The sequence below is a fragment of the Acomys russatus genome, chromosome 2, assembly GCF_903995435.1.
Source record: "Acomys russatus chromosome 2, mAcoRus1.1, whole genome shotgun sequence".
NCBI classification, from domain to species: domain Eukaryota; kingdom Metazoa; phylum Chordata; class Mammalia; order Rodentia; family Muridae; genus Acomys; species Acomys russatus.
The window spans coordinates 66,856,789-66,878,820 of record NC_067138.1 but is presented as its reverse complement, the minus strand read 5'-3'; the positions used below and the strand labels follow the sequence as shown (position 1 = coordinate 66,878,820).

The following is a 22,032-nucleotide window of genomic DNA, read 5'->3' as shown; positions in this document are numbered from 1 at the left end:
AATCTTTCATCAAGGGCAATTTGTTTTTTCCCCTAGAAACCGCTTCATCATGAGAAACCTGAAGTTGCTTCGGACACTGGAATTTAGGGATATTCAAGCACCAGGGAAACCTCAGTGTTTCACTCTCCGAACTGAACAGGGGACGGTGCTGGTTGGCTCGGAATGTGGACTAATAGAAGTAGATCCTGTGAAAAGAGAAGTAAGTCACTGGTGAAGATGCCAGCTCCTGGCTTGGCTTTCTACTTGTTTTCCTCCAAATTTCCTTCTCCTTCTTAGTCTCCCTTTACATCCAAAGTAATTTATACATTCCTAATAGCCATTCCCTTTGCTTTATGTCGATGGCTTACTAGGTAGGACTTAAATAGTAGCCAGCTTTTAACTCTGCTAACTTTGTTAGCTAAGTTGCCAAAACTCTGACCATACATTTTATGTGGGTATCTCACAGTTTACCTTGTCCACTGTGAATTTGCATGAATCTTGTCCATGGAGGTTTTACAGTTTATGTATTTCGTGGTCCTGTGATTTGAAACCCCTTACCCCAGACCTGGAGGGTGTTTTAAGCATGTATAGGCATTTAGCCCAAACTGGCAAAAATCCCAGTCCTTAGTGCTAGAACCAACCATGGATATTTCTGAAAATTGTAAATGACTCTGCTGTGTTTCCTTAATTATTTGTTGCTATTCATGTGCTTTATTTAGGTGATTTGTTGTCTTTGCCCACGTTGTAGAAATCTTAGGAAACTGCAGTTAGGGGGCTGGGCATGTAGTCCAATGGTAGAAGCCCTGAATTTGATGCCCCCCATTGGAAAAAAATGTGAGTAAGGGGCATAGTTGTTAGCTTCATTTTCTTATTAGATATTTTTAAACAGACGATACTTGTTTTTGTGTTTGTTTTGCAAAAGGGTTGCATTAAGTACTCTCCTTGTTAAAGACAATAGCGTAATATTTCTAAAATGAAAGTTTTTCTAGAGAAAATACTTAGAAAGCTTTTTATGTAATAAAAGAATCATAAGGCTTGGAGAGATGGTCCATTGGTTAAGAGCACTGGCTACTCTTAACGAGGACCCCAGTTTGGTTCTCAGCACCCATATGGCAGCTTAGAACCATCTAAAACTCTGGTTCCATGCAATCCCACATTCTCAACTGGCCTCCGAAGGCACCAGGCACACACGTGGTCCACATAATACATACAGGCAAAACACCCGTACACATAAAATAAAAACAACAAATCTTATATATAAAAAGAAATATTAGAAACATTTTATTTCTGGAACTCAGATGGCTCTGAGTTGAATGTAAACACTGACTTGCTTACATTGTGTTTGTGAAAGGTGAAGACTGAAATCCCTTTGGTGGCGAAAGGCTTTCTTCCAGAGGATGGGAGTGGCTCCATTGTGGGTATTCAGGACCTGCTAGATCAGGAGTCTGTGTGTGTGGCCACCGCCTCGGGGGATGTCGTGCTCTGCAACCTCAGCACACACCAGGTAGGTAGAAGGCCCTGTGAGGAGGAAGTGTCAGGTATCCTTAGCTGAGCCACTTGTTTTGTGTTGAGATCTTCTAACTTATAGCCATCGTATCGAGACATTTGCGAATCTAACCATCGTATCGAGACATTTGCGAATTAAATGACTTTAGCTGTGTTTCAGGAGTTACAAACCAAATGGTTTAGTCTGCTGCATCTATTAATCAGACAGGACAATTGGAACATTCCATTTCAAATTAGATCTTAAAATTGAATAAGAACTTGAGTGGGGACTGACTTTCACACGAACTCTGGTGCCCCATATTTGACCACCTGTCCTGGATGGGGAGACCTGGTGGCACTCAGAGGAAGGATGGCAGGCTACCAAGAAGAGACTTGATACCCTATGAGCATATACAGGGGGAGGAGGTCCCCCTCAGTCACAGACATAGGGGAGGGGAGTAAGGGGAAAATGGGAGAAAGGGAGGGTACAAGGGATGGGATAACAATTCAATTAAAAAATTGAATAAGAACTTACTGTAGTATATTATCTTTCATCTGAATTTCTCGATTAAGGAAGTCTGAATGCTTTAATTGGATTATGTTTGTTATAAATTCTGATTGGAGAGCCTTAGAGTCTCTTAATATACATGCTACAGTAATATACTATTGCATGCTATAACATGTATTACTGAACTAAATTCCATTGTAAAGTGATGTACTGGAAGCCTGTTGTAAGGTTCGGGGGAGGGGAGGATAGGCTGCAGCCTGTTGCTTCTTTACTCTAGAATAAGGCTGATTTTCAGGATTTCCATCTTCTTTTCTATTTTTTTTTTTTTTAAACTATTCTTCCACCTCTCCCCTCTTGCATTTCTTTGTGATAGAGTCTTACTGTGTATTCCTGGCAGGCTTCAGATTCACATGGGTCTCTTTCCTTAGTCTCTTGACTGCTGGCTTGCCTTTCTTATCTTGTCTTCTTTTTTTAAATATATGACTATTTCTTGCATGTATCTCTGCACCACATGCGTGGAGGCCAGAAGAGGGCATCAGATCTTTTGGAACTGGATTTGTAGATGATTGTGAACTGCTCTGTAGATGCTGGGAATTGAATCTGGGTTCTCTGGAAAAGCAGCCAGTACTCTTGTCCTCTGAGCCATTTATCCATCCTCTTCTCTTTAAAAGAAAAAAAAATTCTTGTATGTATACTGTGAGTGCGTGAGAGTGGCAGTGCCATGGCAGGTATAGAGGGCAAAGGCTGTGGGAGTTAGGTCTTTTCTTGTACTGTGCAGGTTCTGGGGCTCAAACTCAGGCTGTCAGGCTGATGCAGCAAGCATTTTTACCTACTGTCTTCTGTTCTCACCTTACTCACGACGTAACATCTTGATCCTTTTTAAATACTTCTTTGAATCTGGGCATGGTGTCCCTTCCCTACTTAGAAAGCCAAGGCAAGTGATTGGCATTATTTTAAGGGTAGCTTGGCTACATAGTTCCAGGGCAGCCCTGACTCAAAAGAACAGTAACAATAACAAAAAGTGTTTATACCCTATTAATTGTGATCTCTTTCGCACTGGTTGGGTTACAGGACTACAGTATTACTAATAGTGGGATAATAACTATAGCTTATAATTATCAAATACTTATATTACACCACGCCCTTTTTTGTGTGTTTAATACAAATTCTTATTTACTCCTCACTATGGTCTTGTAGGTAGCTTGTTGTTTCTCATGTTTAGAAGAAGCGCTTGAGGCTTGGAGAGCTTAAGTAGCTATGTCAGGATCACGGAGTTACCAAATGGAGTGTGAGCCGTCATCGTCTGTGGCACCTGTAGCTCTAACCATTTCTTTGAATGCATTAATAAACCATTTTTTTAATCATGGTGAGAATTGTCAAAGCCTATCACATATAAGTTAACCATGATAAATAATAAATATTTCTCATATTTAAAAGTTAGAACTTTTCTTCCCCATTGTCTCCTGACTCCCGAGCCAGCCAGTCCATTTTATCTTCATCAAGATGCTTCTCCTGTGTGGCGTCACACTGTCACAGGCAGATTCATGCTCCCTACTCCCTGAAAGACCAGCCACTGCTCCCCAAATTCCCTTCCAGTCTGTCCTGCATGCCTGTGTGTGTGTGTTCTTCAGCATCTAGTTGCAGTTGAGTTTTAGCCTCTTTAAGCCTGGAAGCTTCCACCCCGGTTCCCCTGCTGGCTCTCTCTCCTGCTCCTGCTGCTGGGCTTTGAGACCTGAACCCCTAGACTCCTCAGGCCTTTGCTTGCTCTTAGACTGACTTTATTTCCCAGGGACCTTATCAGTAACTAAGCATTTCATCTTGTCATTGTTTCATGTCCTACTCCCTGTGCTTAACTATGTGACTGTTGGCTCAACAACTGTTCCTGAAGGCGTGGCTGCTGGTTCTTTCCACCTTTGTGTGTTTACATTTTGATTGTTTTGTTTGAGTCCCTAGTAAACCTTTATTGAGGCAGTGGTATTCTAAATGTCCCTTTTCAATTTCCTGTGATGCAGCTGGAATGTGTTGGGAATGTGGCCAGTGGTATCTCTGCCATGAGCTGGAGTCCTGACCAAGAACTGGTGCTTCTTGCCACAGGTAAGCTTTTCACTGGTGCCTAACTGACTTCGTCAGACTTGTGCCTAATGTCATACAGACTTAGTTTCAGACGTCTTGGAACAATGATAACAGATTATAATGTTAAGGTAATATACTCTTCAGTCTTGCGTGTTAGCATACCGAGTTGTTTGTGTAGCTTTTTGGTCTTTGGGAGTGAGGAATCTGCTGAGTTCAGCAATCAATGTCAGTAGTGCTTACTTTAACCTACTGTAAAAACAAGGGTTGCTATGAAGAGCTTCGATTTTCCATGTGTGTGTGTGTGTGTGTGTGTGTGTGTGTGTGTGTGTGTGTGTTGTAGTTGGGTTTTAACCTCTTTTAAGCCCTTCAGGCTCACAGATTTTCCTCCTTATTACTCTGTTTCATGGGCCTATGTCTATCCTTTGAGACACCTTCCCAGAACCTTCCTAGACTCTGCATGAGCCTCGTGACTTTCCTTGCTCTTACAGTCCTTTTACTAATTATGAACTTCTGTAGTAACTCCAGGGCAGGGCCTGTGGGTGTGGAGCTCACAGGATGACTTGCAGGAGTCAGTTCATCATGCAGGTTCAGGCCTAGAGGCAAGTTGAGCCTTTTTTATTTTCTTCTTTTGGTTTTTCGAGACAGGGTTTCCCTGTGTAGCCTTGGCTGTCCTAGACTCACTTTGTAGACCAGCCTGGCCTCGAACTCACAGCGATCCGCCTGCCTCTGCCTCCCAAGTGCTGGGATTAAAGGAGTGTGCCGCCACGGCCAGCTAAGTTGAGCCTTCTTATCTTGCCTGTCTCGTAAACCAATTCTTAACAGCTCTTTTGGATGCCTGGCTTTCTTTTCCTTTGAGAGTATTTATTCCTGATGAGTTCAGTTAATGTCTGCAGAAGTGTCTTGGGAAACCAGCAAATTTTAAAGTAGCAGAGGAGGGCTCTGAGGACTTAGAATCAGTAGCTCCGAGTAAGCATCTGGTGACTGGCTTACCCAGAGCCTGTGTTTTAAAGCATTTGTGTGCGTGCACTCTGTCCTCCTGTTCTAACTGTAACTCCTTGTTCAGGCTCAGGAGCTTCCAGTGCCCTAGACACTTGGATGACTGATTTGTTACATGAACAAAAAAGGTTTTGATTTGTTCCCCTAAGCTCAACAGACCCTGATTATGATGACAAGAGATTTTGAAGTAATCGCAGAGCAGCAGATCCACCAGGATGAGTTTGGTGAAGGTAAGCATTGCCTGAACAGTCTATGACTTGAAGTTCCTGAGTTTTACTCATTTTCTTATTCATAATACTCGCCATCAGCCCAAAGAGCTTCAGTCCATCCTAGTTCTTTTTTTTCTTAATTCTTTTTTTAAAATTATACATATGTAATATATATACTATATATATATATTACATATACATAATTCTTAACAGGCATATTGCTAATCTCTACAGATCTGAGAGGTGGCTGTCTCGGTATTCTGGGAAATAGAAACCTGTGCTTGAGGTCTCCTAGATATTGCTTAGACCCCAGAAGAGATTTAGACTAGAATTATAGGAAAAGATTTATTCAAGGTAGAATAGGGAAAGTATATTTAGAGTATAGTTTACTGGACCACAAGGAAGGGCAGAAAGAGGCAGGTAGAAGGCAGTGTTTTCTTCCTACCAACTAGATCAGAATCAATTCTCCTGTGGCTGTCAGTTGCCTTTTTGCTGAGATGTGGCCATGGTCATTTGCCCTTTGCGGCTGTGAGTGTTTGGTGGGGCAGAGAATGGAGGTGCTTGTTGGCTGTAGCTCCAGCCACTGCAGTCCCTGGGCAGCCGATCCAGTTGAAGAGGGATTGTGAGGGGCAGTAGCTGAACTGCTGCTGGGGCCTAACTTCATCCCTTCTCACTTTGCCAGCTCAGGGATTGCGTGTGGATGCTGCTGCTTTTGTCTCTTCAGATAATAACTTCAGAGCCTATGTGATGCCTCATGCCTTTAGCACTGTAGCGTCAGAGGCAGATAGATCTACTGAGTTTGAGGCCAGCCTGGTCTACAGAGTGAGTTCCAGGACAGCCAGGGCTACAGAGAGAGACCCTGTCTCAAAAAAACCAAAACCAAAATACTAGAACTGCCTTCTGACTAAATCTGCTGAAATGAACAGAGGGGTGCTAGAAACATGATTGTATTGTTGGCTTTTTCTGTAAGGCATATGTCACAGAGTCAGTGATGACTTGGTTAGTGCAGCCATAAGAGAAGAGAAGGGGTCACTGGAGAGTGAATACTTACAGAAGCTGACCTGAGCTGAGTCTCAGTTACTGTGTGATTGATATTAATAGACAAGGTTGAGAGTAGGGGATGAGATCAAGCCCTGGCTCAATCTAGGACTTGGGCATAAGGCAGCATGCTAGGAGCCTGGATAGGAGGGCAAGATTAAATGGTTTTGATGAGGTTCATATGCTGTGGCCATTTTGTTTGTTTTTAGTAAGGCTGCTCTTACTGACATGTGTTTTTTGGTGTGTGTATGGAGAAAAGATTACAGACAGGGTGATGAGGTGGTAGGTTCCTGTAGGAAGGAAATGAGGTCAGGGAGACTCTGAGACTCATTAAGCATATGAGTACATTTTTTTGCCATTAGCTGAGAAACACTTGGAATTTACATTGTGGTTTCCTCTTATCCATGTCTAACATAAGAAATACCAGCTTAAAAATTGAAATGTAAATAGGCTTTGGCTATGTGCTGGAAGAAGAAAAGAGTTTACTGTGATTCCATCTAGTAGTTCGGGTGATGAAAATAAGGATGCCAGTAACAGAGAAAGGAGCTGGGGCCTGCTGCTCTGTGGTGGTAGATGGTAAATTCTTGCATGGATGAGTTTCATGGCTTGCCATGTGGAGCACATGCAGGGCATGGTGCTCTGAGTCGTGTATAGACAATGTCTCCAATCTTGGGAGCTCCACTGCTCAGGGAGCAGGTAGACATAGTGCTACAAGGGTATAGGATCCAGGTGGAACTCGAGTTTCCAGAGTTAAGGACACTTACAGAATAATCAGCACAGCCATGTTTAAATGAGAAAAGTGATCTGAGCCTGGCTTTTCCCCAGAATTTTTTTATTAAGACCAGTGGAGTAAATGAAGGGGTAAATCCCGAGCTTGTGCCTTACGTTTCTTTGTAAATGCAGACACAGGCTGCCATCTGCAGGTCCTTGCTGTGAGTCTGTCACCCGCTGTCTGATCCTACTGGTAGAGTTCTTGTTTCACTCTGGTCCTCTACCTCTTGGGAACCTGGCAGAGAAGCTCAAGGCTGTATGTGGCAGCACTCACTGCTCCTGTTGCCTTTGGACACACCCATGCAAGCAAACCAGAAAATGCTATGCTAAGCCATAACTTACCGAATTATATAGGTAGTCTGCTTCAGAACTAGTGGCAGGAAGGAAGTCTTGTCTTGGGTCTGTCTGATGGCGTCGGGACCATCTGTCTGTTGTTCTTGTGGATGATGTCACATCTTACCTCTAGGAATGGAAAGTCTTTGCTGTTCTGGATCTCTGCCGCTGTGTCTTGTGTAAGAGATGCAGCGTAGTTGAGGGAAGGCAGCCTGGAGAACAGGAAGCTTGGGTTCTGATTTTGGGCTCTGTCACTGTGGAGTCTCAGAGAAGTCTCTTGTGAGGAACTGTATTTGATACATAGTTCCTTTCACCACCAAAAGAAAGCTTAATTGGTTAGTATAAAGCTAAAAATCAGAATTTCATTCCCAGCTATTATCTTAAATTATTCGCTTTGTGATTTCTTACCAGATTATATAAATTCTTCATAGTTCGTTCTGACTAAATCATTTGGTCAGATTTCTGACTTGTGTCGCGCTTTCCAAGATTGGTTGCTGCACATGATTTGGAAGCTCAGTTTTTAACATAAGGACTGACGCTCAGCTCACTGAGTTGCAGTGACTGCCTTTGTGAAGAATGAATGAAACTGCTTTGATTTCATTTCTTCTGCTTATTGCTTGTCTTCTTGTTCTTGAAAAACTAGGCAAGTTTGTCACTGTTGGCTGGGGCAGTAAGGAGACACAGTTCCGCGGCTCTGAAGGCAGGCCACCAGCCTTTCCGGAGCAAATGGTAAGGTGGATTTCATAGGTGTTCAGTTCTGCCACCTGCTGGAGAACTGTGTGGTTAGTTAGAGGCCAGTAATATCAGTATCTTTTTTTCTTGCAATAAAGCGGGAGCTGATAGTTCCCTCAGAAAATGTCACCCTAGAGAGATAGTTTCGTTTTTTCTAATGGATTGTACCCAGTCTCACTTATTGTCCAGTAGTCTGTTGTAACTCTGCTCATTAATTTAGTTTTCCCTAAAGGCCTCGTCTTGACCTGAAAGTTTATAGCTTTCAGAAAACAGATATAAAAACCCATTGCTTACTCAGAAGCAGTACTCACGGCATTGGCCTGGTATTGGGCTGTGATGCTTGTATCCCCTGCCGGCACCTTGCTGGGCTTGGTGATGTTGCTTCATGTTTTCTTGATTTCTTGGATCACTAATTAAAACATGTGTATTAAGGATTTACATATGCTGCAGTGTGTGTGAGACACAGACTGCATGGTAGGAAACAAAACTCCTACTTGCAATGACATGTGCAGCCTGTGGGAGAGCACAGACATTAAGCTGCTTAAAATTGTCTTGGGTAGTTTTATGTCAACTTGACACAAGCTAAAAACATTGGAGAGGAGGGTGCCTCAATTGAGACAATGGCTCAATAAAATTGTGCTATAGGCAGGCCTGTAGGACATTTTTAAGTTATTGATGACAGGGGAGGGACCACATTTTAGGTGGTGCCATCCTTGGGCTTGTGGTCCTGGGTGCTATAAGAAAGCAGGCTGAGCAAGCTAGTAAGCAGTATTCCTCCATGGCCTTTGCATCAGCTCCTGCCTCCAAGTTCTGGCTGTGTTTGAGGTCCTCTCCTGACTTCTTCAGTGATAAACAGTGATCTGCAGGTGCAAGCCAAATAAACCCTTTCCTCCTGTGTTGCTTGTGACATGGCATTTCATTGTAGCCCTAACTAAGTGTGTAACATTCAGGGAGTGACAGCTGCTGTGGGGGAAATAGAACAGAATAAGGAGTTCCAGCTAGCTGCAGGTGGGGAAGTTGGGGATCGCCATGCAGACAAGATGCTATTTGATTATGGACGTGTAGGAAGTGAGGGCATGTGCTAGGCAGTATCCAGGAAGAGTGTTGCAGGCAGACGCAACCACCAGTTCTAAAGACACCAAGGTCAGTTGTTTTTTCTTGAAGACTTTGAGGAAGGACAGAATGGTAGGAGAGGAGTCAGAGAAGTGGTGAGGGTGAGCATCCTTGTAGCCTGGTGGTGCCGCCTTCGCCTTTACTCCATTTGACATGAGGAACTGTTGGGGGTTTCCACAGCAACAGACTCTGGTTTATGTTCATTGTTGCACTCTGGCCTTTGCATTCTGTGGACTGAGAGGAACAGGAATGGCTGTGGAAAGCTCTTCTCAGTAAGCACTGCAGACCCAAGAGGGAGTGGGTGGTACGAAATCTTGACTCTGGAAACCTTTTAAGAGAACAGCTATAAGACAGAGCTCAGATGTGTGTGTGAGGAAGAACTAGAATGTGCCAAGGTTCCAGCTCAATAAAAGGAAGCATGATCTTATGTAGTTCTTAGGTGCTGTTCCTTGGCGATAGATGGATATCCTATTTGCTTTTTTTTTTTTTTTTTGATAATTTTTAAGATTTTTGTTTAAGATTTTATCATCTATATGTATATTAAGTGTAGGTGTGTTCATGCGAGTGCAAGAGCCTACAGAAGATACAGGGGTGTTGGGTCCTCTGGAGCTGAAGTTCTCTTTGGTTGTGAGCCACCCAAAAAGAGTGCTGGGAACCAAACTTCGGTCCCTTGGAGGAGCAGAACTTACTCTTAACCCCTAAGCCATCTCTTGATCCCCATCTTTCATTACTTCTGGAAGGGTTCCTGGAGAGTCCCTGAAGCTGGATTTCTGGATAGCTTTAACAGCGTTTAGCAGATGAGTATTTGGTAGTCAAGGCTTGTTTGAGCTGGGAGCCAACCAGTAATGCTGCTGTTTCTGTCTTTAGCATGAGTCGGCCTTGCCCTGGGATGACCACAGACCACAAATTACCTGGCGTGGGGATGGGCAGTTTTTTGCTGTGAGTGTTGTTTGCCCACAAACAGGTATGGAAATACATTGCAATTAAAATTTTACCTAAATTAAAATTTAGAAATGGTTTCTTATTGCTCTGAGTAGACATTAATTACACAGAGTGAGAAGGATGTGTTGCTTTACATGTTAATGGCTTAGGAGTTAGAAGAGTCGCCAGATGGCTTTGAGGCTGTCTGGCCCAGCCTCACCTACAAAATACAGACTTGAACGTGCTGGACAGTTGTGGGTGAGAGTTATCATAGTGTTTTCAGTGCTTGTGTCTGTTTACTCCACCTCCCTTGCAGGAGCTCGGAAGATTCGAGTGTGGAACCGGGAGTTTGCTTTGCAATCGACCAGTGAGCCTGTGCCAGGACTGGGGCCCTGCCTGGCTTGGAAGTGAGTGTGAGAACTCTGTCTGTGTTCCCTTGCATCCCTCCCCTCAGAATGTAGCTGTTTCTGGGTTCTTCACAGACTTCCAACACTAGTTGCATCTCTAGCGCTTTAAAGGTTAGGTTTGTAGGTAGGGCTATCGTGGGGTGTGTCTGTGGAAGAGTCCTAGTGGGAGGCTCTGTGGGACCACAGCAGGTGGTCTGCTGGCTGAGAAACCTGCTGCCTAAACTTGTGCACCTGACTTCCCTTAATGTCCTCAGTGCAGTGCTTTCTGCAGATCACAACTTGCCTGTCCTTTGGCTACCCATTGCAGTGGCAGCTGTCATGTGCAAAGCAGTAGGCCTCTAGCTTGCAGACATATTGTTTCTCACCAGTATTAGGGTAGGACTCGGTGTTATTTAAGCATTTGAATTAAAAAGACAGAAATAGGAATGATAAAGGTGGACTAAGATGATTTTGATAGAGAAATGTTAAAGTGCCTGCCTAGATGTGGAGCGTCTGTAAAGTTGTATAACTGAAAAAGGGCTACTTAGGATACTGTGCTTGAAATGCTATAGAAAATATACTTTGTTTTTGTTTTTGTTTTTAATAATTCAATTGCAGTTGAAAGCAGAAAGACTGTGCAAATGGTGCCTTGGAACTAGTTAGGGAGGGACTTTTTTTCCTCTTACATGTTGGGGTGAACTACTTGCCAGTACATAAATGGTGGGGTTAAAACTTCCTTAGAACTAACACCACAAACAAACATACACACACATCATGCACACGTGCACACACACACCTTTTTCTTGTAAAAAAGATTTCAATTAGTTTTTTCTGCTGGGGAAAAAAAAAGTCTTACCTAAATCTCTGTGCTTCAGGCAGCAGGAGGAACTTTCTGACTATTCTAACTTGGGCTTTGCTTAAGACCCTCAGGCAATTTGATTGCATCTACTCAAGATAAACCCAACCAGCAAGATGTTGTGTTTTTTGAGAAAAATGGACTTCTTCACGGACAGTTTACACTTCCCTTCTTCAAAGACGAAGTTAAGGTAGGTGTCTGAATTCTTTAAGGCACTCCCTCCTCATCTGCGGATGTTCGTGTTGCATAGAGGTTAGCAATGGGAGCTAACCTGTGTAGAAAGGATGGCTTCTAGCTTTCGGACAGAAGGGGCATTTCTTCTATGCCAGGAAAAGTCACAAAAAGGAAATAGAGATGCTAGTTCTTGCTGTTTATTTTGATAACTGCCTTTCTTGATGATTGATATTTAAACATTATTGCAGATTATGTACCATTAAAATTTTGGGTAGAGACACACGAAATCTTTAATTGTGTAAAATTGTATAAAATTATGTAGGATAATCTTGTATGAAATTTTCAGAGAGGTTTTCCTTATGGTACCATATTTCTCATCTATATTGTACCTTAATTAGTATTAAGTATTAATATAATATGTAAAATTAAGATAATAATGTATTTAATATTATATTACTATATCTAATAGTCAAATTTCTTGAATTTTCTAAAACGGTTACATTGCTTTATGTTAATTGTGTATGTAAATCTTCAAAGCATAATGTATGTATATTTTAAGTTCTTTTTATAGTACCAGTTTCACAGATTGGTGTGACAACTGGAGATTAGTGATTTGCAGGTGAAAGTCAGCTCCGCTATTGTGGGTTATTTAGTTTATGGATGCAGGGAATTCCGCCATTGTGAAGAATTTGAAGTAGAGAAACAACTGAAGGTCAGGAGTGTCTTGTCCTTGCCAGGTAAATGACTTGCTGTGGAATGCTGATTCCTCTGTGCTTGCTGTGTGGCTGGAAGACCTTCCAAAGGAAGACGGTCCCACTCCGAGAAGCTATGGTATGACAGCTGTTGAGCTTTGGTTCGTGCTCCATGTAGAGTACGAAAGTAGAAGATTGTGGGCTTTCTTTGCTTTTCTTTTAAAACACGCGCGCGCGCGCACACACACACACACACTCATATTCATTCATTCATTATCAGTATTCTGTCTGTGTGTGTGCCTGTCAGCCGGAAGAGTACACCAAATCTCATTATAGATGGTTGTGAGCCACCATGTGGTTGCTGGGAATTGAACTCAGGACCTTTGGAAGATCAAACAGCCAGTGCTCTTAACTTCTGAACCATCTCTCCAGCCCCTTGCACGATTTCTTTTCTCCTTCCTTTGACCTTTGGTGAAATCAGTGCAGCTGAAGTAGGGAGATGCTGATGGGAAGGGTTACTTTTGGGTCTGAGTGGGTTTCAGTCATGAATTATTCAGAGTTCTCTGGAGAGGCAGAACCAGTAGGATATAGAGGAGGGTGTGCCTGGCTCTGTGTCAAGAAACTGGCTCATGTGTGTGGGAGTGGCATGTTTCAAATTACTATGGCTGGTTCAGGCAGGATTTCTGTGTTGGAGTATTGAGAATTTTTCTCTCCTGGGAACCTTGGTTTTGTCTTTAAGGCTTTTCTTTTCATGCACCATGGGGTAATCACTTTAAGGCCTCTTAGCAGCATTTAGGAGACAAATACACACCCTGACCACAGTCACCAGTGAGAAGGACTCTTGTGGCTTTTATGATGTGTGGGTATATATCTTTAAGTAGATTTAGGATTATGTCTGTTTCTTTTTTTCTTTACTTTTACCCCCCAGTGCTAGGCAAGCCCTCTTATCACTGAACCAACCTCCAACCCTGTTTCACAGGGTTTCCTGTTTTCTTCTTTTTTCCTTCTTTAAGATGGATCTCATTATATAGACCTGGCTGGTCTCAAACTCACAGAGATCTGCTGGTCTCTGCCTCCCAAGTGCTGGAATTTAAAGGTCTGGCTGATGGGCAGTGGTGATGCACCACGTTTAATCCCAGCACTCGGGAGGCAGAGGTAGGTGGATCTCTGAGTTTGAGGCCAGCCTGGTCTACAAAGTGAGTCCAGGACAGTCAAGGCTACACAGAGAAACCCTGCCTCGAAAAACCAGAGAGAGAGAGAGAGAGAGAGAGAGAGACAGACAGACAGACAGACAGACAGACAGACACACACACACACACACACACACACACACACACATACACAGAGAGAGAGAGAGAGAGAGATAGGTAGGTAGGTAGGTAGGAGGTCTGGCTGATAAACACTTTGTTGTTGTTGTTATTTGTTTTGAGATGGTATTTTAGTTATAAAATTTCTCCCTTACCCCTTTTTCTTCTCTTCACACCTCCTCCAGTTGATCCATGCTGTTTTGACACTGTATCATAAGCAAGTTTCTATTTCATATGCACATCTATTTAGATGCTGTATAATTTTCTTTTGTGCAGGTTAATTAACTGTTAGACATTTATATTTCACAGTCAGCAGCAGTGAAGTGAATGTGTTCATAAATCTTTTTGCTTGCCTGTTTTCTTAAGTGTCTTTCAGTGTACTTGAGCAATTCATTCATTCTAACAGTTCTTAACCCTGGCTAGACCTTTAATAAAAATAATGAAATGCAGGCTTCATCTCAGAATTTGACTCATTATTTTAGGATAAAAAATATATATTGATATTAACAATTTATTTTTGGTGGTGTTCAAGATTTAATAGGGTTATATGAAGATTACAGAACCAAACAGACCCAATTTCCAAGTGGTTTTAATATTCAGCCAAAGACCAGTGATTCACATATGTAAAGTGATGACATTGACAGACGCAGGATAACAAGCGTGTACGAGAGTCCTCACAGTATCTGCCTTCCTTTGCATGAACCTGCAGTACAACCTGCTAGAGCATGGCTATATAGACATACTGCAGTGCGGTGATTAGAGAGCTAGGCCTTATTTCCTGTGGTCACTATAGTGGGACCTTTTCATACCAGCCAGTAATATAAATAGTGACACAAGCTTATTAACATTTTAAAGTTTAGGCGTTTTTAACTGGGGTAATTCTCAGCTACTCTAACCTTATCCCAGCTAATCCTGGAACTATTTCCTGCCATGTGGTACCTTTCTGCTCCTGTTCACATCCATTCACCACCACTCCCCCCACCCTACCCCCTTTTCTACCAGCTTGGAAGTTTCACCTTCCCCTTTCTGCCCAGCTATTGACCAGTAGCTTCTTTATTAAAGCTGATCAGACACAATACTAGATTGCCTGAGGCTTGTGAGGCGGGAGCAGATACTTATAAAATATGAGACTGGTGATTGGGCCATAGCTCTCTGCCGTATAAAATTAACAGTTAAATATACAGAGACACACCATCACACAGGGCACTCCAATAGATCACTAGGTTAAGAGTTAATGTGTGTAGCAGTCAGGGGTGGAGGGGGGCGGTGGTGTAGAGAGATGGCTCAGAGGTTAAGAGTACTGTCTACTCTTCTAAAGGTCCTGAGTTCAATTCCCAGCAACCACATGGTGGCTCACAACCATCTATGGGATCTGGTGCCCTCTTCTGGCCTGCAGGTGTACATGTAGGCAAAACACTATACCTAATAAATAAATAAATAAATCTTAAAGTAAAGTTTAAAAAAGAATTAGTGGGGGAGTTAAAATAAATTCTTTCATGTAGTAAGATCTTAGTTTTTATACATGTATTTATAATTTATATAAGCCAGCTTGGGCGTACTTGGTCATTTTATTACATTTTCCGATGATTGAGTGTGCATATTAATCATCAGGCAGGTGAATGTTGGTTAATACTGGATAGCCTGGGATATAATTGCATGCAAAGCACCAGCAATAAAAACAGGCATCTTAAACCCAGCTTACCATAGTGATGCTGGTCTAGAGCCTTGCTGGCCTCCCGGGGTGCAGTTGTGTGCCACGTAAGGACGTAGTCTATAGCAGACCACATGTTAGGCTCTGGTCTCACTGGACTCTATCCCCAGGGCCATTTTAGCTGTTTTATTCTGTGTGAGGATACTCTGCAATGCTTATGCTAGATGATACCTGTGGATGTCATATTTCCCAGACTGTACCCCTCCTGTGTACACTGTACATTTCCCAACATTGCATGGAGAAAACGTGCTGAAATACTGTCTTAGCTTCATAAGCACAGAATTGAAGGTAGAGATGAAAATAAGCATGTTCTGACCTTATTGATGTGTGACATTTCATCTTCATGAGAAATTTACATCTTTTGACATTGACTACTATATAATTGTTATTTTAGAGAGACCAAACAGGAAGGATAATTCTTAGAAAAGTACAAAATCACCCCATGCCCCTCTTGCAAATGGCTTGCAGCTCGGTCCCTAGTCTGACGGCCTTCCTTTTCTTTCCTTCCACACACAGTCCAGCTCTGGACCGTGGGGAACTATCATTGGTATCTCAAACAGAGCCTGCCCTTCAGCACCAGTGGGAAGAACCGGATCGTGTCTCTGCTGTGGGACCCAGTGACTCCGTGCCGGCTGCATGTTTTTTGTCAGGGTTGGCGTTATCTATGCTGTGACTGGCACTGGACCACCGATCGGAACTCCGGAAATAGTGCCAATGACTTGGCAAATGTGGCTGTTATTGACGGAAGTAAGTTGCTGGGAGTGCGTCCATGAACATTCAGGTCCTGACCCAGATGTACTGGTTTAGTTTAACCAGAACTGTGGGGAAATCTTCATTTTGGTTGGTAGGTTGGTTTAATGTCTCCGATTGCGTGTTGTTATTTTAAAAGTATGCCCTAGTAAATGTTTATTATTAGGCTTACTGTTACTGCAGTGATATTTCCTAACCTGCTATCAATTAGTAAAAGGCACAGACACCTACTGTATTTTAGAAGAGCCTTGGTTCACCTGGTGCAGGGCCGTTTTACTCCTGAACTACTTTCTATTATCTCCCAGCCTCCATCCCGTAACATCTGCTACTTCCTGTTCATAATCCCAAAATACATGTTTATTTTTGGCTGCTTTCCTCTATCTACTCTGATCCAGCTATGAGCTCTCTCCACCTAACCCATCGTGGCAGTTTTGTTTTTTCCTTCCACACCTGTCTGCTTCTCCTTCCTAAGCTCCTTCTCTTCCCCAAAGCCCTTGAACTTGGGCCACACCCACCCCATTCTGCCCTGCTCAGGTTTAGGCATTTTAATCAGCCAATCAGGAAAAATTTCTTAGGCAAGGTTAAACAGCAATACTTGGGATATGTGAGAATGTGTTTGTGAAAGCAGCAAGCAGACCTTGGGGACCAAATTAATTAACAATCAAATACAAAAGCACTACACCATCCTCCATCAATTGCGAGTCTCAGTAAGTAGACTATGTACTCTATTGAAAACCCTAGTTTTACCCTGCCCCACTTCCCTATTGAACCAAAGTTACAGCTTCGTATATTGACTTATCTGGCCTTTGAAGTTGAAGGCTGACAATTTTCTCCTTTTGCATAGAACAGTGGAACCATAACATAATAGTGGTATCTGTTAGCCTTGTATTGACTGTGCATTTCACTGTGTGGCTTTGTGTTTTTTTGTTTTTTGTTTTTTGTTTTTGTTTTTTTTTTTTTGCTGTTTTAAGCACTGTAAAATATGTTTTTCCAGGATGCTCAGTCAAATCCTAGACATTTATCTCCTGTGAGGAAGATAGGTGTTTTTAATTAGGTGTAGGCATCCACGGTGGAGAGTTGGGTTGCAGAATGAAATTGCTATAGGCAGTTTGCTGAGAGCAGATAGGTGCTCTTGGCACTAAATGTTCTGTGTAGTTCTTTTAATACTGATTTCTATAATCATGTTCTGTACAGAGAACTTAGTCATACATAGAAAAGTGCTTTTTCATTTGGGGGGGGGGTCCTTTTTAAGTGGAGTCTTGGTGTATGTCCCTGGTACTCTCTGTGCAGACCAGGCTCCTTGAACCCATGGCAGCCCTCCTGCCTCAGCCTCCCAGCTGCAGCCCTTAGGGTTTTGGATTACCCTAGTTTAGTTTAGTCTCTCTTCTATTACAGGCCCAGGGTTCAAGCCAGAACTTGGACTTGTTGCCTTTTTGGCCTGATCCTTGGCACCTGAGTCTTCCAAGTGCAGTGTAGGTCTAGAGGCCACATTAGCCAGGTGCAGACAGAGCCCCTCACACCTGTGCTGGTTTTACATTTATTAATGAGAAAACACCAGCCGTTACTGCGGAGAGCCACTGTATACTGTTACCATTTAGGCACTTAGTGATGTTTGATGTCTGCATTTACACGCTGAACACCTACATGGCTAATCCTCCTTTTTTAATGTGCAGAAAGGGTGTTGATAACAGTCTTCCGGCAGACTGTGATTCCACCGCCCATGAGTACCTACCGGCTGGTGATCCCACATCCAGTGAATCAGGTCATGTTCTCTGCTCACCTTGGAAATGACATTGCTGTTCTTGATGCTAGTAACCAGATTTCTGTCTACAAGTGTGGTAAGTGGAAACACTGTGATCGAGGAGCTTCGTCATTTCCTGTTCCTGAACAGAAGCACATCACAGTGTGATGTCATCTCAGCACCAATGTTTCTCAAATTTAAAAGTCTAATTGATTTCATCATCATGGTATTTAATTGGCTTGCATTTTCTTCTTTTCAAAAGCCTGTTTGGTTCATACATACATTTCTCTGTGCCTTAATGATCCTAAAGAATTACCTAAGAATAGCATTTAGTTCTTGAAATAATACAGCATCTTCCTGTTTCACAGACTTCCCTGGTTCTCCTTACTTTGCACACAATAGCACACAATCTTAGGATTCTTCCAGGAGTGCTCAGGGCCTTTTTCTGCTTTATAGGGGTGGGTACATGTGGCCACAAGTGGGAAATGAATTCCCATGCATTGGAACACTTAACTTTTGGTGCTATTTGTGTCTGTTCGTGTCCTGACAGTTGTAGCTTTGTTTCAAATGCCTGTTGGAGTTTTAGTGAGTACTAGCCCTCTGAGCTGCTGACAGAGCTAGTTAATTCATGGTAGCTCCTGCTTTCAGTCAGCCTTTCTTAAACATAGCCTGCTTTTCATAGGAACTCTCTGTGGACAGATCGCTAGCTCCTCTGATTTCAGTTCCGGTGTACAGTGCTGCTGTAGTCCTTTTTAAACATGTGAGCCTGGCTTTTAAATAAGTCATACTCACATGTTCGTTGTCAAGGCATATTATAGTCTGTCATCTGGCAAGTGCTCTGCAGCAAAGTTAGGCATAGGATGACACAGGAAGACTGAGGATGCTGGACTGTGGGGAAGGTGTCACAAGGAAGGCTTCTCTGTGAAGGGGTGTCTGAGCAGAGTCCTGCTGAGACTCAGAGAGGGAAGAACATTCCTAGTAGTCCTCTTGTTGTGTTTAGGAAACTGCTAGATGGTCAGTGACCACAGGAAGACAAATGAGGGGAGAGAGGTGGGGGGTGCATAGGGATGACAGAGCAGCTCTTTCAGGAATGAGCTAGGAGTTGTTAGAGAGCTTGGGACAGTAGAGTGTTCTGGCTATTTCAGAAGATTGTGCTAACTGCTTTGTTGATGAACTAGATTAACAGCGGAAAGAGACTCTCTCTTTTTTTGTTGTGTTGTGTTGTGTTGTATTGTTTTTCAAGACAAGGTTTTTCATGTAGCCCAGGCTGTCCTGGAACTCACTGTGCAGACCAGGCTGGCCTTGAACTCACAGTGACCCACTTGTCTTGCCTCCCAAGTGCTGGGATTAAAGGTGTGTGCCACCACCACCCTGCAGAGCTGTCTTATGGATACTAAGAGCTGTGGAGGATGGGCGGCTGCTGAGAGATGGCTGGGGACAGCGGAGAGTACCCAATAGCATGGGAAGACAGTCCCTCCCTCTGCTCCTGCTGAAGAGTTGTCTTTACTAGGCAAAACCATGTGGCTGACCTGGTGTTAATAGGAAGCCTGAAAGATGTAGAGACTCAAGAATGATGTTGAAATGTCATTATTTTGTGGATTACTTCATTTGTCTTCTGGAACCCACTAATTGTAAGACACTATGTTCTTGGCATTAGGAGAAATATCTTGCAATGATAATATTTCTTTTTTTTTAAAGATTTATTTATTTATTATATGTATACAGTGTTGTGCTTGCATGTATTCCTGCAGGCCAGAAGAGGGCGTCATATCACATTATAGATGGCTGTGAGCCACCATGTGGTTACTGGGAGTTGCACCCAGGACCTCTGGAAGAGCAGTCAGTGCTCTTAATCTCTGAGCCATCTCTCCAGCCCACAATGATAATATTTTCATTTTTGTTTTCTAGGTGATAAGCCAAACATGGATCCCACAGTGAAACTGGGAGCCGTGGGTGGAACTGGATTTAAAGTTCCTCTTAGAACACCTCATCTGGAAAAGAGATACACGTATGTTCCTAAATATTTTCAGTCTCTGGGAATAGAACCAGGTTGCATTTTGTTCTGGATTCATCTAGCCTTTATTCTGAGGAATGTGAAGTGGGCTCACCAGCTGATCCTGCAGAAGGAGGTGCTCACTCAATTAAAGTGTACCCTGTTTTCCAGTGACTAGGAAGGTAGGCTCATATCCCATCCCAGACCTCATTCGCTCAGCAGCCTTGTTCTCTAGGGAAACTCCCACGGGAAGATGGAAGCGAAGACACTAAGGCACAGTTGCATTCTCCTACATCAATGGGAACATACATGTTGATAGTATGTGGATGACTCAATTCAGTTCTTATCTTGGTCTCATTCCAGATTACAGAATTTCTGGGTGTTGTAATTTTGGGCTCTCAGGTTGAAACCCAAGTGCACTTTCCCTTTGCAGCAGCAGGTACAAATGGTTGGGTGTATTTAGTGCCCATTGAGGCATTTGCAAAGGTGTGGAAGCCAATCATAAGTACTAGTTTCACAGAACCACCAAATAAGAGGACAGAATTAGAGGATAAGGAACAGCTTGACCAGGATCATGCTCCTGTTAATTGTAGAACCCAGAGATTGTTTCTGTTCAGTTTGTTGTGTTCCTGTTCTTACTCACTAGGGGCGCCTGTTACACAGTGACTAGAAATAAGTACAAGTAACAGAATGCTGAAATAGTTTCTTAGCTCTGTGTCATATATTTAATAAATACAAACTTTTCAAACAAGTTTATGCTTTGGTTCTTGCATATAGAATGCTCATTAAGTTTTTAGAGTGCTTATATTCCTTCATTTTATACTACTTTAGGCAATTTTCCAATAATTGCAATAAATTCTTTAGGTCTATCAGCTTAAGGAAAGTTTGTTCTGGCTCCCAGTTTTTGAGGCTTTGCTAGCTTGTTGGCTCCATTGCTATGTCACTGGGCTTCGTGATTGTAGCTCATGATAAAGAGCTCCACTCCCCTCATGGCCCTGTGGGTAAAGAGCTAGGCTTCATCACCTCTTTGAGGTGAGGGCATTTTTCTAGTGATCTGAAGCCTCCGCCTCCTTACCATTCCACTCTTGCGCTGGTACAGAGGTATGCGAGATGTGGGAGGAGTATTCCAGATCCAAATCTTAACACACAGTTTGAAATTACTAGACACAGATATAATTCAGATCAAGAGTGAGGCAGTTTAGAATAGGGCTCTGTCTTTAGTTCATGACCCTATTCTACTAAGTAAGTTTTATGTGACTGAGTATACAGATGATAAAATAGTGTACAGATCAAAGATTTATTTATAATTATAACTTATTTTAAAACAATTCCTTGGAACTGGGGAGATAACTTAGCCAGCAAAGTGTTTGACTTGTAAGCATGAGGGCCTGAGTTTGTTTCCCAGAAACTACATTTAAAAATGCCAGGCTTGTTGGGATGTGCACATAATCCTTGTGCTGGGAAGGCGGGAAGACAGGAGAGTCTATCCTAATTGGTGAGATTGTAGCCAGTAAGAGGCCATGTCTCAAAGGAGCTGAGTGGTCTTCTTGAGGATGTCACCTGAGGTTGTCCCGTAGCTTGCACCTGAACACACGGGACAGATAGGCACCCCAGTTCTTTGGTATGCATATAATCTTACCACTTATTTCTCTATTTATTTATTTGTTTGTTTGTTTGATTATTTTTGTGCTCCTCCCGTACAGCAATGTAACCCCATGTGATGCTATGGCCCATAGTTTACACAGCTGTGGATTAGAATATATGCAAAATCAAGAGGAGAAAAGTCCCAGTAATTCAGAGAAGATGTCATGAAGACACGAGTCTTCATTTTGATCCTGAGGAAAGAACTGACTTGAATTGGGAAAGAATTGGGAGAGAGCTGGGGCTGCCTCTGGCGAGGATTCTGCCCAAGCCGTGTGCAGTGGAGACAGTGTTGAGGGAGAGCTGGCTGAGCAGGCACATTGTGCTATGGACCAGCTTCTTACCTGCCTACCGCTTATTTGCCACTGGACCCACAGAACAGGAGTTCTTGTGAGGTGACAAAACGATGCCCAGATCAGGAAAGTATTAGAAGCAAGGAGGCCATCCCTTGCTTATTAGTCATTTTCATGTGTACTTAGGAAAGGGCCCTGCCTTCTGAGGTTGCTGTCTGCTGAGGTTTGAGTATGGTTATTGGTGTCTTGAGAGGGGCCTGTAGTTCATTAGCTTAGGCACAAGAGTGGGGAGTTTTCTTACATAGTCAGTTTCAGAAAGATACTCTTCAA

The 22,032-nt window shown here is 42.8% G+C and overlaps 1 protein-coding gene across 1 annotated transcript in view; it reads left to right on the top strand.

Moving 5' to 3' along the window:
* The window catches only part of Elp1 (elongator acetyltransferase complex subunit 1), a 53,845-nt gene that overhangs the window by 2,347 nt on the left and 29,466 nt on the right, over nucleotides 1-22,032 (top strand). The window contains exons 2-13 of the mRNA XM_051162187.1: nucleotides 37-199; nucleotides 1,331-1,483; nucleotides 3,985-4,066; nucleotides 5,191-5,271; nucleotides 8,036-8,121; nucleotides 10,105-10,201; nucleotides 10,475-10,565; nucleotides 11,467-11,590; nucleotides 12,312-12,405; nucleotides 15,801-16,031; nucleotides 17,708-17,872; nucleotides 19,684-19,783. Of these exons, the coding sequence (XP_051018144.1) occupies nucleotides 50-199; nucleotides 1,331-1,483; nucleotides 3,985-4,066; nucleotides 5,191-5,271; nucleotides 8,036-8,121; nucleotides 10,105-10,201; nucleotides 10,475-10,565; nucleotides 11,467-11,590; nucleotides 12,312-12,405; nucleotides 15,801-16,031; nucleotides 17,708-17,872; nucleotides 19,684-19,783 (1,454 nt within the window). The 5' untranslated portion in view covers nucleotides 37-49. The remainder of the gene's footprint in view (nucleotides 1-36; nucleotides 200-1,330; nucleotides 1,484-3,984; nucleotides 4,067-5,190; nucleotides 5,272-8,035; nucleotides 8,122-10,104; nucleotides 10,202-10,474; nucleotides 10,566-11,466; nucleotides 11,591-12,311; nucleotides 12,406-15,800; nucleotides 16,032-17,707; nucleotides 17,873-19,683; nucleotides 19,784-22,032) is intronic.